Raw genomic sequence first — 19,651 nt, forward strand, 5'->3', positions numbered from 1 at the left:
TATTGTGATTCTATTTCTACTAACACCATCATCAGTAACGTGTGTAAGTGCTCGATGCAGACAGCTCTACCTAATTCAGAACAAATCTCTGCTGTTACAATTAACAGCATTTCTGGGCCTGAAGATTGAGGTAGAACCACAGATCTTTCATTCTTGAAAATAGTAATTAAATCACTCATTTCTTCTTTGCTAAATTATAATAATTCTTTTCTTTTTTCCCATTGGGCCTACATTTCAAAGATTTAACAATGTTGTTCATAAGGATGTTATGTGGGGATCAAAACAATCTAACACAAATTTTGACTGTGTTATGGGATGAAATTTGTTCAGCTCAAAGGCTTTTATCCAGTTAGAACTTCCTTAAGTAAAGGCATCACAGTTTAAAATCATGTGACTTCAAGCATAGCTGAAGGACGTGTGCATGTGCAACCAAGAACACAGAAGACTGAGCCATGTATGTCAGCTGCCTCCAATACATGGAGACCTGCAGGAGGGTAAAAGTTATGGCCCAGATCATCAGAGGGCAATTCCAAGACTAATAATGTTAAGTCAGAATCAGAGTTCAGCTGTTTCTCAGTAATGTTTCTTAAGAAGAGAATTCCCAATTGCCAAAAGTTTTCAGACAGAAGCAGATTATCCATCTGTTTGTGGTTATTGAAGAAAAGAAATTAGAATAAATTTTATATTTTCCTCCAACTTCAATATTCTGGTATTCAGTGTTATCCACTTATTTCCTTTGTAACTACCTCATTCTCTGCCTATCTTTTTTTTTTTTTTTTTAAAGGGGGGAATAGGATAAACCCATGGCTTTCTTATAGATCTTGGGTCCACTAGATGAAGGTGGTAGACACTGTTATTTGTTCTCCTCACCAGCTGATTGGAGAGACCACCCTTGGGCTGAGGGCCCCAAAAGATGGGCAGAACAAAGTTTTTGCCCAGTCCTTTCTTCCCCTCCTCTATCCCTCCCTTCTGCTCAGCTGAGGCACATCTGCCGCAGACTGTTAAATGAGCAATAATAAGCTTCCATTGTGTTTGAATCATTATACATTTTGGGGTCTATTTATTAAGACATCCTGGGCTCTATTAATGTGCTTAGCAATTCACACAATTGCAGTGAAGTATTCTGCTTTCTTGAACTAAAATCTCAATTTATTTTCTTTGTATATAGACTCAGAAATAATGAATATTTTAACACAATTATCCAGAAGGCTTTTTTTTATGAATATGTACAATTTACATTTAAAGCATTATCATGGTTTTTTTTTCCTTAAAATACCATATTTGTTAAATATTTGGCAAGTAGGATGCATTTAACCATACTTTTTAGTACACACTATTAAAATTTTCTTCATTTCTAATAAGTCTTCAGCTATTTTCAGGTGATTATTTTTACATGGTGTGTACCCTGCATTGTGAAAGAGCTTAGTACTTACTATTGAGTAAATATGAACTTTTTATCATTTCTCTGCACAATACAGAAACTCATTTGAGATATTTTTCACAAAACTTGAATGATAAATTTATCTGATAGCTAAAGACTGAGCCATATTGATAATGGTGTAGGATAAAGTAGACCAATAAAATAACAAGATAATTTCTACTAAAACAAACAGAAACTAGACATCTAAAGAAGTATTATTCCCTACAAAATTGGGAGGCTTATAATGAAAGCATTTCTTGCCCTCTTCTTTTGAGGGAGTTGATATACACATAATATGTAATTCTTCAATGATATTACCCAGCTTGACCAGTGAGCCACCATATTTATCAAAAATATTCTATATTTTAAGTTATAATTTTCATAAAACAAGTTTGGTATGAATTCACTAACAAGTAAGAAAATAAAGACAAACACATACATTTAAATAAAACAAATAATTTCCCTTTTCAAAGCCCCCTTTCCCGTGGGGATTCAATACTATACTTCATAATGTCATAGTTTCAGAGCTCTTTCATTCTATTCTCCCTGGAATATTGAGTTAACTTTTAATTAGAGATCTTTTGCAATCTCTGGAAACAGATGCACAAATCAATCTATTATACATGTTTGGTTAAAGAAAAATAAAAATGCAAAAATATCTACATCTCACCTCCCATCAAACCTGTGCTTCAGGAAATCAAAGAGGGCTTTCTGCATCATGTCTGTTACCTTTGCAGAGGTGAGAGAAAAAAGAATGAGGCAAACACACACAGAGAGAGAAAGAAGACAAAAGTGAGACAGGTGGAAGGGAAAGGCACTATGACTGACCAAAGACAGCCAGTCCTCTTCTGAGGGGTAGGTTACTGTGGAAGGTGTTTTTCATTCTTAGCCACTTGCAGTTACTAAATTCCTCCCCCACCCCACTTTAGTTCTCCTCCAGAGTGTTGAGGAATGAACCAGCAGTGTTCACTAGACCCAAGACAACCCCTCTTCTCTTATTAGGCGTTAGAACTGTCACCCAGAGACCACAATAGGCTGGCTTTGTACCCAGGTGCTGCCTGTCCTTGGCACACTTGAGTGGTGCTCGCCTCCAGTGAGGAGCAGGTAGAACCCCTCGGGCCAGCCCTGGGTTTAGCAGTCCTGCTACTCTGCATGTTGGTGGAAATTCCCTACACCCAGGGCTGGATGTCAGTAGACCACTTTCCTGCTCTTCCTCTGACATTCTCCACTGAGAGAGGGAGGGGAGGGGAGAAGGAGGGGGAAAGGGAAGGGATAAGGAGACAAAATTCTTAGATCTGCCTCAAAAAAGTTTATTGCTTTATCCAACAAATGTATACTGAGCATCTACTATGTGCCAGACATTGTCCTAGTTCAGTGGGAATGGTGGCCTGGAGGTTGCCTGCCTTTAGATTTTAATGTCCTGCAAATTATCTATGCTAGCACAAAGTCACAATGGCAACATCTGAAATGTAGTATATCTAAGTCTTTATTCTTTTCCTTCTTACATAGTTTAATCTGTGAAGATGGTCACTAATAGTTTTAGTGGAGTTTTTCTTTTTCCTTCTATATATCTCTTAAAATAAATAAGCAGAGAAATATTTGGAATATGCCATTAATTTGAGATTTGCTGGTGCTTTTAGGGTTTAGTTTTGCTGGCAGACTGCCTATATGTTCCCTCGTGCTGTTTATACTCTATTATTTCTAATAGTAAAGGCAACTGTTGAGACAGATAAAGTCTTTTTCTTTCAATTTAATGCAGAGCAAACCTTTGACCAGACCTTCCCATTGTAAATGTTTTGAGGGAGATATTTATTCCTAAACAGTGTAATACATAACCAATGAGAAGAGTGACAGAAAGGGGAGAAAGAGCCAAGAGCCACATAAGCCCCTCCCTGCACCACCTGCCTTCACATGCTGAGAGGCAGCTTTCATTGGTACTTAAAAGACCCTACAGGAAAGCAGACCCTGAAGGAGCCAGCTCCAAACTTCTGTCTCTTAGATTCCTGATCAAGAACTGAAGCATAACAAACTGGTATTTGTACCTCATAACCCTTCAGTGACGGCCCCACTAACACCACTGGACGCATGGATGGCACGACATCATAAGGAGGAATGTGCTCCGTCTGAAAGAGACGATGTGACACGTGTTACAAGGTGAGGATAAGTACACCTCCTCAACAGCCACTACGTTCATAATACTCAAGTCAAACGAAAAATGATTACCACAGGTCCCCACCGACGAGGCCCATTCCTTATTTTATAGTCATTTAGGTCACTGAAATGGAGTATCGCAGGCATAGATGGATAGAAACCTTAATGGCAAATTTAAAAAGGAATCACTACTTACCACTTTTTGCTTCTGTTTTGCTAAAAGACAACAATAAGAGCCATATCAAAATATGTAATCTCTGTAAATGATAGTACATGATTTTAAAAGATGGAAGAATGTACCAAATTGTCCTTGTAATTCTCATCATTTCACTATCGCCCACTCTGGAGAACACTGTTCTATTATTTCATTTAGGACAGGCCAATTTTGAAGACATTAAAAACAGACAACTTCCTCCCTGTACGAATGACCTTGTATCCTGATTTCATGTTGGTTGGGGTAGGTGGACTTCATAATATCGGAAGTTCTGGGCCAGCATGGGCCATAGGTTGCTCCCCACTGAACACAACATAAGGTGTGTCTGAAAACAACTTGGACATATAAAATATGATAAAAAGAAACTTAGAATAACAATTTGGGTAAAAATGATCATCGCTTCAATCACTCACTATTTTTGGATTTGTAATTTGATGAACCATGAGAAAATTTTGTGTTCTTAAGTCTTTTTGCTCACTTTCTAGGATATTGACACATTTTTCCTACCAGGCTGCTTTTAATTTCAATTGTTTATAACCAGTTGTTTCTGTTCTTTCTTGTTTGAAATAGCTGCAATACCCTAAATGTCCAACAAATGGGGATGATGCAAAATGTACTGAATATCTCATTAAAGTGGTTTTGTGGTCATCTAAGCAGGTCCAGTCCATGTAGGGGCAAATCCGATACCTGGTTTGGTTCAAAGTCACCCTAAGATAAGGAAGTATTCACAGGAAAAAGAACCCAGATACTCAGAGTTGTTCCAGAACCAGTCCAGTCTCCTGCAGGTATGGTAGGACAGAACAGACCTTGGACTTGTCATTCTGAATTAGTAATACTGGATGCCCTAATGCAGCATCAGTTCTGAGCCAGAATGAAATAAGCCTATAGAAGTCAAGGAACACAGCAGAAGAAAAATTCCTACTTGAATACCTCCACAATTTACAAATGCTCAACATCTCCTGATTGGACCACCACGGTCCCTTCATTACTATTAATTCCAGGGCTCAGCTGTCTGCTGTCTGAATAGAATTGAGGTCATCTGGGCCCAGCTTCATTCTCTGCTTCAACCCTCCCATTCTCCACAGCCTGAGCTGTAACAACGCATTTTAAGTTTCCCACGGAGACTGAAACAGACCATTTTCTTGAGAGTCTACAACTTTTTTAAAAAAATTGGCCCTCACTATCTTAAAGTCTGTTGGGTTCTTGAACAGAATAATGAATTTGCTTCAAATTGGTTTACACAATGGTGGGTAATTTTCAAAATTATATGACAAATATTTGAATTTTTTGTACCACGAGTATCCTTTAAATCAAATCTAATTACTATAGAAAGCAAATGAATAATGAAATATCAAGTAGAAAATATTTAAATTGAGCTTTTAAAATTGTTTCCAAATCAGTAAAAATACCTGCATGTATATTCAAATATTAAGTAAGGAATATATTCCATTAAAAGATTTTTTACTAAAGCCCTCACCTGTTGATGTGGGTGTTGCTCGAAATGTCCCTGATACCATTTCTCCAAGACTTGAAGAAGAATTTCCACTGGATTTCCTAGGATATGCAAAAGGAACTTAAGAGTCATTCCACAGATTCCTTGAAAATAGAACTTGAAAGTACAAAGCTTTTTTTGACCTTAATCTTACTAAATAATTCAAAACACACCAAATCGTGCTATAGAGAACTTCAAAAATCTGTCCAAATGTTTTCTTTGACCTCATTTCTCAGAAAAAGTTGGGGAACTAACTGGGACTTGGAAATATTTTGCAAAAATATCTTAATTATTCAATGCAGAAATCAGGCAGAAGAATCACTGACAGGAAAGTTCTTGTTAATGGCTTGCTTAACTAACACTGGTGACCGGGGCATCAGTGGGATGTCAACACAGTTCAAAACAAGCAGTAAGTCCTGGAAGAAGCATTTCTTCTCAGAAGCGAGTGTGTGTATGTGTGCGCGTGCACGCGCGCGCACGTGTGAGTGTGGAGGGCGGTCAGAATTAATATTATTTGTGACCCGGAACAGAAGATCATTAGCACTGGTCTCCCCATGTGACTCCGGTGGCTTCCCTGGAGCCCACAGTGGCCCTCAGGAGCCCACCTTTCTATTTCTCCAGTGTCCCTCCCTTCCAGTGCTTAAAGTATGGTCTGCAGAGTCAGAGCAATCTGATTTCTTGTGCTGGCTTTGCCACTTAATTTTCATGGCACCCTGGCACATCATATCACATCTACAGAAGGAGAAGCTATACCTCACAGGATTAGTATAAAGATAAAATAAGATCATGTCTATGGCTCTTGGCTTTACTCTTATATCTGCCACAAAGTAAGCTTTTAGTTCAAAAGAAAATAATAATCTCATAGAATAATAATAATAACAATAAACTAACAACTTTGGAAATGATGGCAATAGTTCATTTATTATTTCATTCAACAAATATTGATTGATTGAGCATCCACTGTTCTAAAAGTTAGGAATACAACAGAATGGGGGTGGGAGGCAAAATCCTTTCATATATTGAGACAGATTCTAGTGGGCGATATCAGGATCAAACAGATTTTAAAAAGTAAATATATAATATTTCTGACAGTAATCAATGCAACAGTGAAAACTAAGTCAGAAGAAAGGCAGTAAGTGGGTACAATTTTAAATATGGTGACAGGAAAGGGATCACTGAAAAGGTGATATTTAACAAAGATCTGAGGCAGATGTGGAGTGATCTGGTGGAAATGCGAAGGAAAGGGTTCCCATAAGAGGTAACAGCAAGAGCAAAGGTACTGAGGTGGAAAGATGTGTTCCTGATGTGTTTAAAGAGCAGCAAAAGAGACAGAAAGTCTAGAGAAGTGGGAACATGATGGATTAATAGTTTATAACATAATTGACATGTTATATACTAAACAAGATGGATAACTAAAAGCAGGGCTGACTGTACTTTTGTGATCTCCTATCACTATTTAAGAGGTTCCCACATGACAGAGGCAAAAAGTTCTCTAAAGAGCAAAGGAGTTTTTGAAAAGGATCCAAGAGAAAAACGAGATTGAGAATCAAGACAAAGAACTGCTTCTATTCTAGGACATTCAAAAAATGATAACATCAAATCAATGCTTCAGTGTAGCCTCATAACGTGAGCAGGTTCAGTAGGATTCCGATTTCTTTTAAATTTTGGTGTATTCCTAGGACCTTTAAATATCTGCACTCTGAGATCTATGTGGCTACTTCATTAGCTTGCTAGAGGCTGATGCATTCGAAGCTAGGCAGAGTCTTCACCCCATTACCAAGAGATGGCACATGCCACAGAAAGCCCTGGGTGGAGAAGGTGCTGCTAGTACTGAGACCTGCGTGTACCATCACATTCCATGTCGACTTACGAGAGAGTCTCAGAAAGGAAACCAAGAAGAACCATGATTACAGATCAGGTCAGGCTTCCACTTCCTGTACTGAGAAAGGATGCCCTCCATGACTCTAATGAAGGAAGGCTTAGGTTCCAAGGAGAGTTTTCTGAGGCTATGGAATTCATGTCGATTCTAGCAATGCCAGGAGTCAAGAAGAGTAAACTATCTGAAATGTTCAATTTCAGAAAAACACCTTATACACACAAAAGTATACATTATGGAAAGCATATATGATGAACCTAATGAGCAAACCTGAAAATATCGCCTAATGTTCCTACCCCCACCAAAAAGAAAATGAAAAGTTTATAGAATGGAAGAAATCTTACCCTCCATGAAAACGTCCTCTTTTTTGTTCTTGCTGAATCCGTATGTTCTCCAATCTCAGTGGACTTGGAATAAAGCCAATCTCACAGCCCTCTTTCACCAGCCTTCCTATCCACCAATCATTGTTATATTTCTGGAATGCAGAAATAAAATTGCTATCAATAGTAATTCATTTATCTTCATATTCCATTAATTAATTTCAGGGGGCTAGAAAAATGAAACACTATTCATATTATATAATATTATACTATATTATATATAAACACTATTTATATTATATTATATCTATCGATCTATCTCTATCATCCATCTGTCTATCATCTATCTATCTATCTATCTATCTATCTATCTATCTATCTATCATCTACCTACCTATCTACCTAACTACCTATTTAGGGGGTCCATAGACTAAAGCAGGGGTCTGCAAACTTTTTATGTAAAGACCCTGAGAGTAAATGTTTTAGATTTTACTGTCCATATGGTGTCTGTTGCAACTACTTGAATCTGCTCTCATAGTGAGAAAGCATCCACAGACAATATGGAAACAAGTGACTGTGGCTGTATTTCAATAAACCTTTTCTTTCCAAAAAAACACAGAGGCTAGATTCAGCCTGCGGGCCACAGTTTGCCAATCCCTAAACTAGTCAGGTCTTAACCTTTGGATTCCTTTGGTCCTTAGCAAAAAGCCTCAGCCAGTTCCTAACAAATAGATTTCATAAGGCTAAATATGCATCAGTGTCACTGGAACTCTGGAAGACAAAACAGGCAAGTCTGAAATGAAATACATTCAATAATCCGTTTTTTGTGTTTTTTTTTTTTTGTCAAAAGCTGTCAGGTAAAAATCCATGATACTGTCTGTTATCTACTCTCACTAGGGAAAAATTATAATCCTCCGAGGGGAAGCAGAATTTTCCACCCCGAAATATGCCTTTTGAGATACTGATTACTTTAAGCTGGTTATTTTTAAGAAACAAAAGACTCAGGAAAACCCTTCCCCTCTAACTGCCTAAAAGAATTTAGATGGAGGACCTGCTTCAGGAAGGAAGCTATTGTCATAGGTAACTTATACATATAGTTTAATATGAACTGAGTGTGATAGATAGGGAGAGACCTAGTAAGGCCCATTTGATCAAAATCTTCTCTGTGTCCCATTGTTAAAGACGGCCCAACAAACATTTGTTTATCAAACATCTGATTTTCCATCTCCATGTGAATTGCCTTCCCACCCTTTGAAGTGCCAAACTACAAACACACACACTTTTTCCTTAGTTCCAGACATATAAATCTTAACTGCCCAGTCTGTTCTTGGGTCTCATATTCTTAAGGAACCCCTGTATGTTCATATGTAATAAACTCGGTTATTTTCTCTTGTTAACTTGTCTCATGCCAATTTGATTACCAGACCAGCCAGAAGAATTTAGAAGGGTAGAAGGAAAATTATTTTTCCTCCCCTACACTTCCTAACATAATAATCTCCAAATGGCCTGAAGCCCAACAGGAACACAAGGATTTCCACTTAAATAAAGTTCCATGACAAGTCAACTTGAAAAACTAGCCCACACAAAGGCTTCAGTCAATATGGGGTGAGACTGTCAACGTGGCCTTATTTGATGGGTCAGTGAAACTGCATTTATAATTACAGATTTGCTGAGTCCTAGAGTAGAAGACATATTTAATCCAACCCTCCTGCCTCAAAGGAAGTTTTCAGGTAGGTGACTTCTAGATAGCAGATATCAGTCCTACTGTTTACATCCTCCAGAGATGATTCCAAAAACTTCCTTTGTTATTTTTATCAGTGTTGGGCAAGATAATTCTCTAGCTTTGATCTAATAGTACATATATATATTTTTTCAAAATGTAATAACTTTATGTAGTACACTTGCCTTAGCTCAGAGAAAAGAGGAATTTATACGTATGTAACATTGACACATTGTGATGGAAGAATGGATGGTTTCATTGAATCATCCCAGCATGAAATTCTGTGTAACTTTGAGTAATTCTCAGTATCAGCCTCATACTCAAAAGTAAAAAGATAAAGTTTAGTAATTTGGCTTTTATTATGCACACAACTCCCACACAAGGCATGCATGGGACGTAGAGTGAGTCTGCACTAAAGAAATGTGAGTTGACCCAATATAAAATCGTGAACAATCTAAGTCTCAGTTTCTCCCATCTTCCCAACTTTTATTTTAAGATAGCAAGCCAAAAATACCAGCCCTTTTTATTTTGGAAAGAACAAAAGGCAAAGGGACCCTTTTAGAATCTTTGGTGCACTGGCCTGGTATTTAAATTTTACTGTGGTAAGGACAAAACGGACTCTGAATCACAGTTTCCTAGGGTTTAAGTTATTTCCTGAAATTAAGTTAGTCCACTGGAATACTAATTCATTAAACAGTACCCAAGTGACCTGAAAGGGCTTCCTGAAATGGTTACTGCAACTTCCTAACATGTTTTAACTTAGTTCTAGGAAATAGATGAGACAGCAAGGATCTGATTCAATGTAAATGCAAGTTTTTTGAGCTACTTAGGAGAAAGTCACTACATACACTTAAGAGCTTAATCGTTTGGTGTATGTGATAAGAAGAGCTGTAGCTTTTCTCCCTGTTTAAACTTCAGTAATGAAAAAGTAGTTAAAACAGTGTATAATAGATGACTTAGGGGATGGATGAGAGGAAAAGTTACACCCTAATTATAAAATGTGTTCGTTTGTTTTGACTTTCTGGGAGTGAGTACCAGCTTTCTGGCAAGGTCACCATAGTGTTGTTCGAATCCTTCTCATTTTGATTTCCCTAAAATGATTAGTGCTTTATCTTTCTAAGATGTTTTCTTGTATGATATTTCAAGATCTGAAACAAGTGGCTTTAATCCACATAGGGATTACAAACTCAATACCATGTATCAAACTGCCAGACTGAAGAGAAAGTCACTGATCAAGGAGAATGTAGCTCAAAAAGCAACCAACAGGACAAATTAGGCGTATTGATGCGATGGAGGAAAGCAATAAAATATAGTAAGGCAGGAATGCTGGCGTGAGTGAGTACACGGAATTTATGAGAACATCTCTTACCTTTTAAAATGCTGCTTCTCCTTGGAAATAATGAGTGTTAGCAACTAATGAATATAGCTTGGCCATTTTTGATGGGAACAGTAGACAAAATTAACAACCATTCAGATGCCGAGACACATGCTTCAGGTTGAGGGTCCTTGCCCTGTAGGCAAATGTGTATATCCTAGCCTCATACACCATCGCAAAAGCACACACTGTCAAGCTGATGCTTCCTCAGCTTCCCATTACCGAGGCAGTCTGTGCCTGCACCCATCTTTTTCCTGCATGTTACAATGAATAAGTGTTCCCCTTCCTACCAAAGGGTTGTCCCTCCACTCAGGGTCTGAAGCCCACCCTTCTTGCCTACTCATAAACTTTACTCCTTTACCTCTCTCTCCTTTCCCATTCATCAATCTCTCTTTTTCTCCGTTTGTTAAAATCAGCATGCACAGGTGTTCCAATAGCTCCTGTCTTGAAAGAAAAGCTCTTTGAACTTCACATCCTTCTCAGACTACTGCCTGGTCAGTGTCAACTTCCTTGAAAGCATGGTCTACACTTGCTAAATATACTTCCTGACTCCCCTTCTCTCCTCATCCCATTTCATTTGAAGGCTTCCATCACCACGCTTTCAGACAGTGGTCTCAGTGACCTCCATGCTGCTGACCACCATATCGCTGATCCAACATCTGTTCCTTACTCATCTTAGGTGACATCTCACAACATTTGCCACAGCTCACTGCTTTCTCTTTGTAGATACATTTTTCTCTCTTGATGTCCATGCATTGCTTTACTCTGGTTTTCCTCCTCTATCTCATATTTCTCCTTTGTTAAATCTTTTCATGTACCCTACCTCTGCAGGATGGAATTCCTTTGGGTTTGATCCAGGGCTGCCTTCTTTCCTCCATCTACTCTTTCTTTAGGTGATTTCATTCATTATCATGGCTTTAAATGCCACACATAAACTAATGATCCAAATTTATATCTTTGGCCAAATCCTTTCCTCTGAGCTCCAGATTCTTATACCCGACTTCTTACTTGATATCTCCTTTGAAATGTCCACTCCCCAGCCTCCCTCTCTATCTGTCCTCTCCCCCCAAGGAAATATCCATCCCGGTTGTTCAATCTTAGTTCCTACCCTTGGTCTATCACCTGTGCTCTTCCTGAATTTCTATAATATATCTCAAATATGTCCACTTCCCTCTATCTGACTGCCAGCATGCTGGCTCAATCCCATTACCTCTCACCTAGATTGATTCTAATGGTCTCCCTGATTCCATACTTATCCAACTGTCTGTACAACAATTGGAGAACCTTTAAAAATATAAATTCATCCCACTCCTCTACTTTTAAAGTCTTCAATGGCTTCTCATTACATTTAGAATAAAACCTGAAGCCTCACCATACCTTAAGGTCCTACTTGATGGGTGCCTCGCTCACTTCTACAACTCTGTCTCCTGCTACTAGGACCCTTACTCACTGCATTCCAGTCATATAATCTTCTTCCAGTTAATCGATTGTGCCAGGCTATCTTGCTACCTCAGGGCCTTTGTAGATGCAGATTCCTCTCCATAGAAGCTCCCTCCCTTGCTCTTTTTATGGCTGGCTCCTCTTCATCCTTTGGGTCTCTGCTTAAAGGTCATATTCTCAGAAAAGCCTTCTCTTATCACCCTTATATTTAAAAGTATATAACTTCCTCATTCTTAGATTTAAAAATTTCAGCATCTGTTCATTTTTTCCCCCAAAGCATTCACAATTTGGAATTATTTACTTATTCATTATTCGTCTCCTCACTAGAATTTAAGTTCATGAGGAAAGGGACTCTGCTTTGTTTACAGCTGTTGGACATTTGCCAGGACATACCATGTGTTAAATGCTCAAGAACTATATATTGAATGAGTGAGTAAACAAATGCAGAACCTCACACAGGTCACATGGGCACAATGCAAAGATAGTGAGACATCTGTAGACATCCAGATGTTTGACCTACTTGACATCAAATAACTAAAATGTTGAAACGATGTATATGTCTTGGTGTCACAATGATTTTCAAAACTGTTATATATTTACCATGCGAGTGTCTCAGTGACATTAAGTGATATGTTTATGTTCAACACAATCTTCAGGCTACCTTATTCTCAGGTCGCACTTTATTGTTCCACCTTTACACTCTCCTTTTTCTAAAATCTAATTTCCAATGCCTCCTTCCTAGCAGAGCCAATGGAAACTGTCAAGTAGGCAAGTCCTACAATGTATGCCTCCAAACCCACTGAAAAATTCTGTGCAGAACAGAGATGTTCAAGAAAGGTTAAGACTTTTCCTTCTGATTCAGCCTAATTCTTATGCCCATTTTCCAGATGCCATCTTCTCCTCTCTACTCCAGCCCCTCACTCCATCAGCTATGCCTTTTCCTTTCAATATATTTCACTGGTTTCAATATATCAGCATGGAAAACATGCTTAAATCTTTCCCATCCTTAAAATAAAATCAAAATTCAAAAATAATCCCTCCATTCTATGCCATCTTCTCCTCTCCTGGCTAGAACCCATTCTCCTTTTCAACTTGAAGAAAGTCGAAAGGAAGAAAAAAATTGCAATTCATCTCTTCTGGTTTCCAGGTTATATAGATAAAGGTCTATTAAGTACCTTCACGGAAGTTTCACAGCACTCTAGACACAGCATACCTAAAAGCAAATTTATAACCATTTTCACCCCATAACAAGTCTTCCCCTCTCTGACTTCTTGATTTTGATAGCTGATGCTACCATCTGCCCTTTCACTTAAGCTAGAAAAACTGGCCTCCGCCCTTCATTTCTTTCTATCTCACTTTCTCCAATATCCCTACCCAAGTAAAATCTCCCAATCCTGTCTATTTGCCCCTTAACTCTCTCCCAAGCTGATCCCTTTCTCCATACTCTGCTATAGCCATTGTCCACCGCTACATGTCTCCCCAATCTCTGTAATACTACCTCAACCATCAGAGTTAAAAGGTGGTCATAGCTATCCTTTATTTTAAATTCCTCTGCAGCCCATGGCCTGGTGATGAAGTCCAGGCTTTCGCCATGGCCTAAGCAGTCCTTTTTTTTTTATTAGGCTCCTGCCTCTCTGCCCAGGATGATCCCCTGTACCAGTTTCTACTTACTGTCCTCCAGACATGATGCATTGCTCCTGGCTGTCCCTTCCACTTGATGCTACCCACCCTCACCCTCCACCCCAGCCTGAACTCCTTCAGGCTTCACCACTTCTGTAGAGCTTTTTGGGTCCCTGATTCTCCTCCTCCCAGGCCAAGTGGTCCCTCCTGCTCTTTCTTTGGGTTCCCACAACACCCATTCCATTTTATTGTAATAGAACTTGTCACCCCGTGCTGTGTACTTGTCAGTGAGCCTTCATCTCTGATTCCCCGATGCCCAGCATGATGCCAGACATGAAGTAGGATTTAAATATGCTCAATATACCTAGATGAGTAAATGAAAGTTTTGGATGGTACTATTCCATCTTTTGGGTTGAGAGGCCTCAAGTCCTCCTTGTTCTGCTCGATCTCTTAAGTTTTCTGTTTCTCAAAGTCCTTTGCCCTCTTCTTAGCTTTAACACTATAATTATTGAATTCTCTAGTGTTGGTTCCAAGCTCGAAGTCCACAGGATTATAGCCTAGATGTTTATACTTACGGCATCCCTTATAAATAGTCCTTTATGGGTAGGTGCCATGCCACCAAACTCATATTTCCCTAAGTTGGATCCACAGATCTATGGCTCTGTAGTCATGTAAGGTGATGGAAAGGTGACCAGAGGATCACAGATCTGTCCTGAATCCAGCCTATGTGACCCAAATTCATTCATTCTCATGAGATTTAGAAGCCTGCGAGCAATGCTCTGAGGCTTCTAAATCTCATGAGAATGAATGAATTTGGATGGCTCAGCAAATTAGATGAGGTAACACACTGGCAGCTCCTCAGGGCTCCTCTCCCTGTGGTTTGGCTCAGAGCTGATGTCCAGCCTTGGCTTTGTGGCAGGCTGAGGGACGCAGAGTGCCCTACATTTACCTCTTTAATGTGTAGAAAGTCCTTGGCATCGAAGGAGATGGCCGTGCTTGGAACGGGCACATCCTCATCCAGGGCACCACAGTAGCTCACGTTAGTCTTCACAGCAAAGGCTACAGGTTTGGACTGGGGACAGAATCACAGAATAAAGATGGAGGGAGGAAGACAGAGGAGTATTTTTCATATCAAAACATAGTATTATAATAAGATAATTGATAGTACCAGGCAGTAAGGAAAATCACTCTCCAAAGGGGGATCTCAAATGGGTTTCACATTCTCAGGCAGCACTGAGACATCTGCAGAGATGACGCCGCAATGATTCAGTACTATCAGCCCACACATTTTTCCCCCTCCTGTAGTACTTTCCAACATTGCAAACAAAGAATATACCTTAACATACCGGAAAGAGATGGAAAGGCAGGAGGGGCTGCCTGCTTAGTCCTCTTGTCATAAAACTTATGTTTATTTTAAGTGATAACAGATACCTCTACCTGTTGGATACAGGAAATGTGTGCTGGGTCTTAAATAAAAAGGTTGTTGTGGGGCAGGGGCAGGTGGGGGTGGCGATGTAGCTCAGATCTAAAAAAAACCCGTGCTATCCCAAGGAATACCTTGTCCTGCCAGGGAAAAGAAAGTTCAGGGGTAGACAGGAAGGGCGGAGCTGCTCACACACCGCCCTCTCCCTAGCTAACAAGAGCTAGTTCTGAAACTCTTTTTAGACAAATTCCTTCCCAATAAAGTGCTCTTGGGCTGGTGTGGCCTCACAGAGGTTAAGCAAACCAGCAGCCTACGCTAATGGTGTTGCCACTGACATTTGGGTGACCACAATGGCCACAGAACAGACTTGAAAGAAAACTAAAACAAAAATTAGCCACAAATCAGAACACGAGGTTCCTGCAATCCTGGGCTTCTTCGTCATTGGCTCATTTATTCATGATGACTGGGGAGCAACAACTGAGTTAGAGTCTCACTGATGTCCTTTCACTGGCACTACCCCAAATCCCCTTCTGCCAACCATGCACAGACACCTAGGTATCGAAGCCAACGAAGGTACCTCATTACCTGCATCATTCTTCTCTTATTGCTCTTTTAAAATTTTTACTGGAAAAATAGAAAAGGGAGCTCACTTTATTTGTGCTTCAGTTTTTCTTCTAAAAATTAGAACGACTGGATCAATATGCCTTAGGGGTCTGTCACAGAGAGTAAGGAAGGGAGGCTGGCCACGACCCCTGTTTGATATTTTACTATTGTGTATAAAATTTTATTTGACAAAAGAAGTCTGTGCTAAAAAATTTAAAAAGATAGTTTGAAAGACATAAAATGGGAGATCTATAGTGATTCTCTCGTTCTAACATTCAAAAATGCAATTTATGCCTCTGGCAGGTGCAGAGTACTATGGGTACAGGTTGCCTTTCCCTGTGGAATATCTGAAGATCTGCCTTGGCAATGCTTTTATTGCTCATCTTTGGTAAAATGCTAGTACTTATTCAAGGTTCTTGAACTTTATGATGAATTTGAGGTGGGAAATTGTAACTAAGAGGAAAGAGCAGAGAGATCGACAGGGAGGCCCACAGAGCAATAGTGCATGTGCGGCCTGTAATGAAGGCTGACGTCATAAAGAATAAGAGGGAACAGGTGGAACAAGCTGGTACCTGAGGGCGGGTCTCTGCCAATACTGGGCATGGCTAGCTTGACATTGGCCACAATTGCTAAGTTGGAAGATGACCAAAAATTCACTATCAAACCAAACACAAAAAGGTGAAAGGTAAGTGTCTCAGGCAATGGCTCCTGGGAATGTTATGAACCTCTGTCAGGGGTGAATGGATCAGGGAGCCTTGCAATCTGATATCTTATCGGAATGATCATAAAATGAGTTTTTCAGAGAAATGTGAGGCAGGGGAAGAGCAGTTCAGTTGATACCTGCTGAGCCACATTCCATTTTGAAACCAAAGAGGGGCAAGAAAGTCACCTTTGCTCTCTCAAGCTGGATAGCTGCTTGCTGCTCTCTCTCCTGCCGAATCGCTTCTCTGTCTTCTTCCAAAGAGACATCGGAGTCCGACGGCCTGCTCGTGTAGGAATCTGCTGAACCCTGGAAAGGAAAACCCAGAGTGGTTTACATGAAGTGGCTTCTTAAATTGTCACATCCATAGCAGTATCCTGAAGTGAGTTTTTTCATTTGCATAGAATTTGATGGGTACACTCTGCGCCTTATTGCAGACACAAATTTAGACAGCAGGCTATAGTTAAGCATCTGAGTAATTCCAAAGGTAATAATGTCGTGAAAAAAATATTTTGACTAGATTAAGTGCTAGGAAATAAACTTCAATGAAAATTATGCGATATTCAGCCCCAAATCTTCTTGTTTTGTGCTATCTTTATATTAAGCCCATATTCATTTGTGAAACTGAGATTCCATTCCATTCTATTTTATATAGTCCGCTAAAGGAAAAAAGAGCTTCAGCCTATTATAAGAACTAAATCCTACTAATATCTTGGGATGTCGATGACAAATTTATCTAGGATTTAACACAGCAAAACAGAATCCTGCATTAGTAAAATGATTTTCCAGGTCCAGTGTCAACACCATTGAAACTCTTTTCCTATGAAAACTTCAATCATTGCCCTGTAGTAGCCATACTTAGTCATTATGGCCACCAAGACGTGAACCTTGAGGATGAAAACAATGATGTCCTCAAAAGAAGCCCAAGCCTAGAAGGGCTATTTGAACAACATGGAAATCCAGCTTGACTGATGTGGCCAAGGAATTGAGGGCGCCCAGCATCACTTGGTGCTCATAACATCAGAGGAGATGAAAAACACAGCAGTGGTTAAAAAGTTATCCGCACTCCCCCACCCCCGCCAAAAAAAGAACTCTGGAAGTTCGCCTTCCGGTTACTAAAGGAACATCATCCTTACAATTTATTTTGCTGGCATTACAAGTTGATATTTGCATAGATGATGACATTTACACAGCAGAAGTATTGATAGGATTTGTGTATTTGGTATGTTTCATAAACCATGCACAAATTTTGAAAAATATAAACCTATCTATAGAGCTGAGAATTTGCTAGCCAATGCAAAAATAAAAAAGAATTCTCAGAATGGTTGACTGCTGAAGTGGGCCCACTGAAAGTATTTAGAAATGTTAGGGTTTGTTTGTTTATATATTATTTATGAATTTGCTGTCCATAAGAGCAGCTTTGTCTCCCAGTAAAGGGTGTCATTCTAACTGAGGTGGTTTTTCCCACTATAAAAATCCCAGCACAGGTTTTCTTGGCAGGCTAAAACAATAATTCCTGGTTAGACGTTTTATCACAGTGCCCAGTATAACCCTGGTTCCAAATTCTGCTTCTGCAACCTAATTTTGAAAACTTTATGCAAGTTACTTAGATTACTCCAGATTCGGTCTCCTAATCTAGACAGTGGGGACACTGACTACATCAAAGAATTAAATGAAATACAATATAATGAGCAGCTAATATTTATTAAGTCTCCACTATTATATAGATGCTTTGCACACCTTATGTCACTGAATCCTTGTAGCAATGTGGGATTCGAACTCAGTTTGTTCAACCTTTGAGTCAGCAGTTTCAAACCCTACACTGAGCTGCACTTGATATTTAAATATTTACTTTGGGACTTGGCATATAGTAGGCTCAAAGTAGTCATTTTTGTCCCCTTCCTGATGCTGACAGTTCAATGTTGATTAAAAGAAAGAATTCACAGATTTTCATCAATTTTCATCTCACTTTTATAAGCACAATAGCTCATCTTGCAATGTATCCATTTTTCTTATTCTATTTGCTGCAAAGGAAACACTGTGGTTTTTTCCCAGCTTTATTGAGATATAACTGACATATATCATTGTGTAAGTTTAAGGTGTACAACTTACATATTGTAAAATGATACACTATAAGTTTGATAACTGCAATGTTTCCAAATCCATGCACTTTATACAGCACTTTAAAAAGTTCCCTTTACAGAGGAAATGCATTTGTTAAATTACAGCCAAATTCTTCTGTGCAAATATACTCGGGAGAAAAATCTGGACCTACAAAATGAATAAATTCAGGGTGATTGTTTTATAGATGAGATGCATTCATTGCTTTAAAAAGCACTACCTTGAAATCCTTTAAAACAGAGTTCTCTCAGAATACATCTTTTGTCCAAATTTAGTTACACTTGCACAAAATCCAGAGTAAGAGAGAAAGGAAACAATGTATATATATAAACAATTTCGAGTTAGTTTCAGGTGATTGTGGGGGTCCAAAACGAATCACCCCAAGATGTGCCTCTGTGATATGCAGTTTTGAGCTAAAGGCAACCTTAGCTGCAGGCTCAAGAGAAACTTCTGCCCCTAACCCCTTAACTGCCTAGAAGAATTTGAATTATAGGCTTTGCCCATAAGAGATCAGAGATAATTTCTTTTGACCTATCTATAGGGCAGGGCAAACTTCTATTTACTGAAGGTCTGCTCTTCTTAATCATCCTGCAATGACCATTTGAAGCACCCAAGGTACCTTACCTCATCCCTAGCTCAGGATGTTTTATATATCTATGTTCCCTTTCTATCTCTGGACCTCTCCTCATATGGAGTCTCTGACTCTCTCATGTATGCGGGGTTCCCATACACATGTATGTATTAAATTTGGTTATTTTCTTTTGCTAATCTATCTCATGTTTATTTGATTATTAGACCAGCCAGAAGAACCTTGAGGGGAGAGAAAGTTTGTTCCTCCCTGACATGTTTTGCTGAAGCGCGATGTGTGCGGTAGACCATTTTAAGGTGTTGGACTGATAGCATGAAGATGTCTGGATGATAAAGTGGTTATGATGCAGGCAGTCAGGAAGGAGACACTTGCCTTGTTTTGGAAACATGTGCTGGGGAACGTTAATTACTACAGTTCATAAGAAAGCAGGCTGCCCACTGAAGCAGTGAGGCAAACAGCTAAAATACACAACCTACTGTTGATACTAGGAGATGGCTAATTTCCTGAAACTACCTTAATGACGTTTCAAATCCTGGCATTCAATCATCTCTGAGCATACAAGCAGTGACTCAAGGACTCCAGCAAAT

General features: G+C 39.3%; 1 protein-coding gene across 5 annotated transcripts in view; it reads right to left on the reverse strand.

The window, feature by feature from the left end:
* Nucleotides 1-19,651, reverse strand: part of CACNB4 (calcium voltage-gated channel auxiliary subunit beta 4) — a 212,717-nt gene that overhangs the window by 30,923 nt on the left and 162,143 nt on the right. For 4 of the 5 annotated variants that reach the window (XM_039855370.1, XM_039855371.1, XM_039855372.1 and 1 more), the window contains 7 exons: nucleotides 16,544-16,663; nucleotides 14,578-14,700; nucleotides 7,498-7,628; nucleotides 5,263-5,339; nucleotides 3,768-3,787; nucleotides 3,463-3,543; nucleotides 2,091-2,149 (listed from right to left, as the gene is read on the reverse strand). In XM_039855370.1, coding sequence (XP_039711304.1) covers nucleotides 2,091-2,149; nucleotides 3,463-3,543; nucleotides 3,768-3,787; nucleotides 5,263-5,339; nucleotides 7,498-7,628; nucleotides 14,578-14,700; nucleotides 16,544-16,663 — 611 coding nt within the window. Of the gene's footprint in view, nucleotides 1-2,090; nucleotides 2,150-3,462; nucleotides 3,544-3,767; nucleotides 3,788-5,262; nucleotides 5,340-7,497; nucleotides 7,629-14,577; nucleotides 14,701-16,543; nucleotides 16,664-19,651 lie in introns of those variants that run through there. The other variant, XM_039855374.1, reaches the window with a different exon arrangement.

The sequence above is a fragment of the Pteropus medius genome, unplaced genomic scaffold, assembly GCF_902729225.1.
Source record: "Pteropus medius unplaced genomic scaffold, Ma_sr-lr_union100, whole genome shotgun sequence".
Taxonomy (NCBI): Eukaryota; Metazoa; Chordata; class Mammalia; order Chiroptera; family Pteropodidae; genus Pteropus; species Pteropus medius.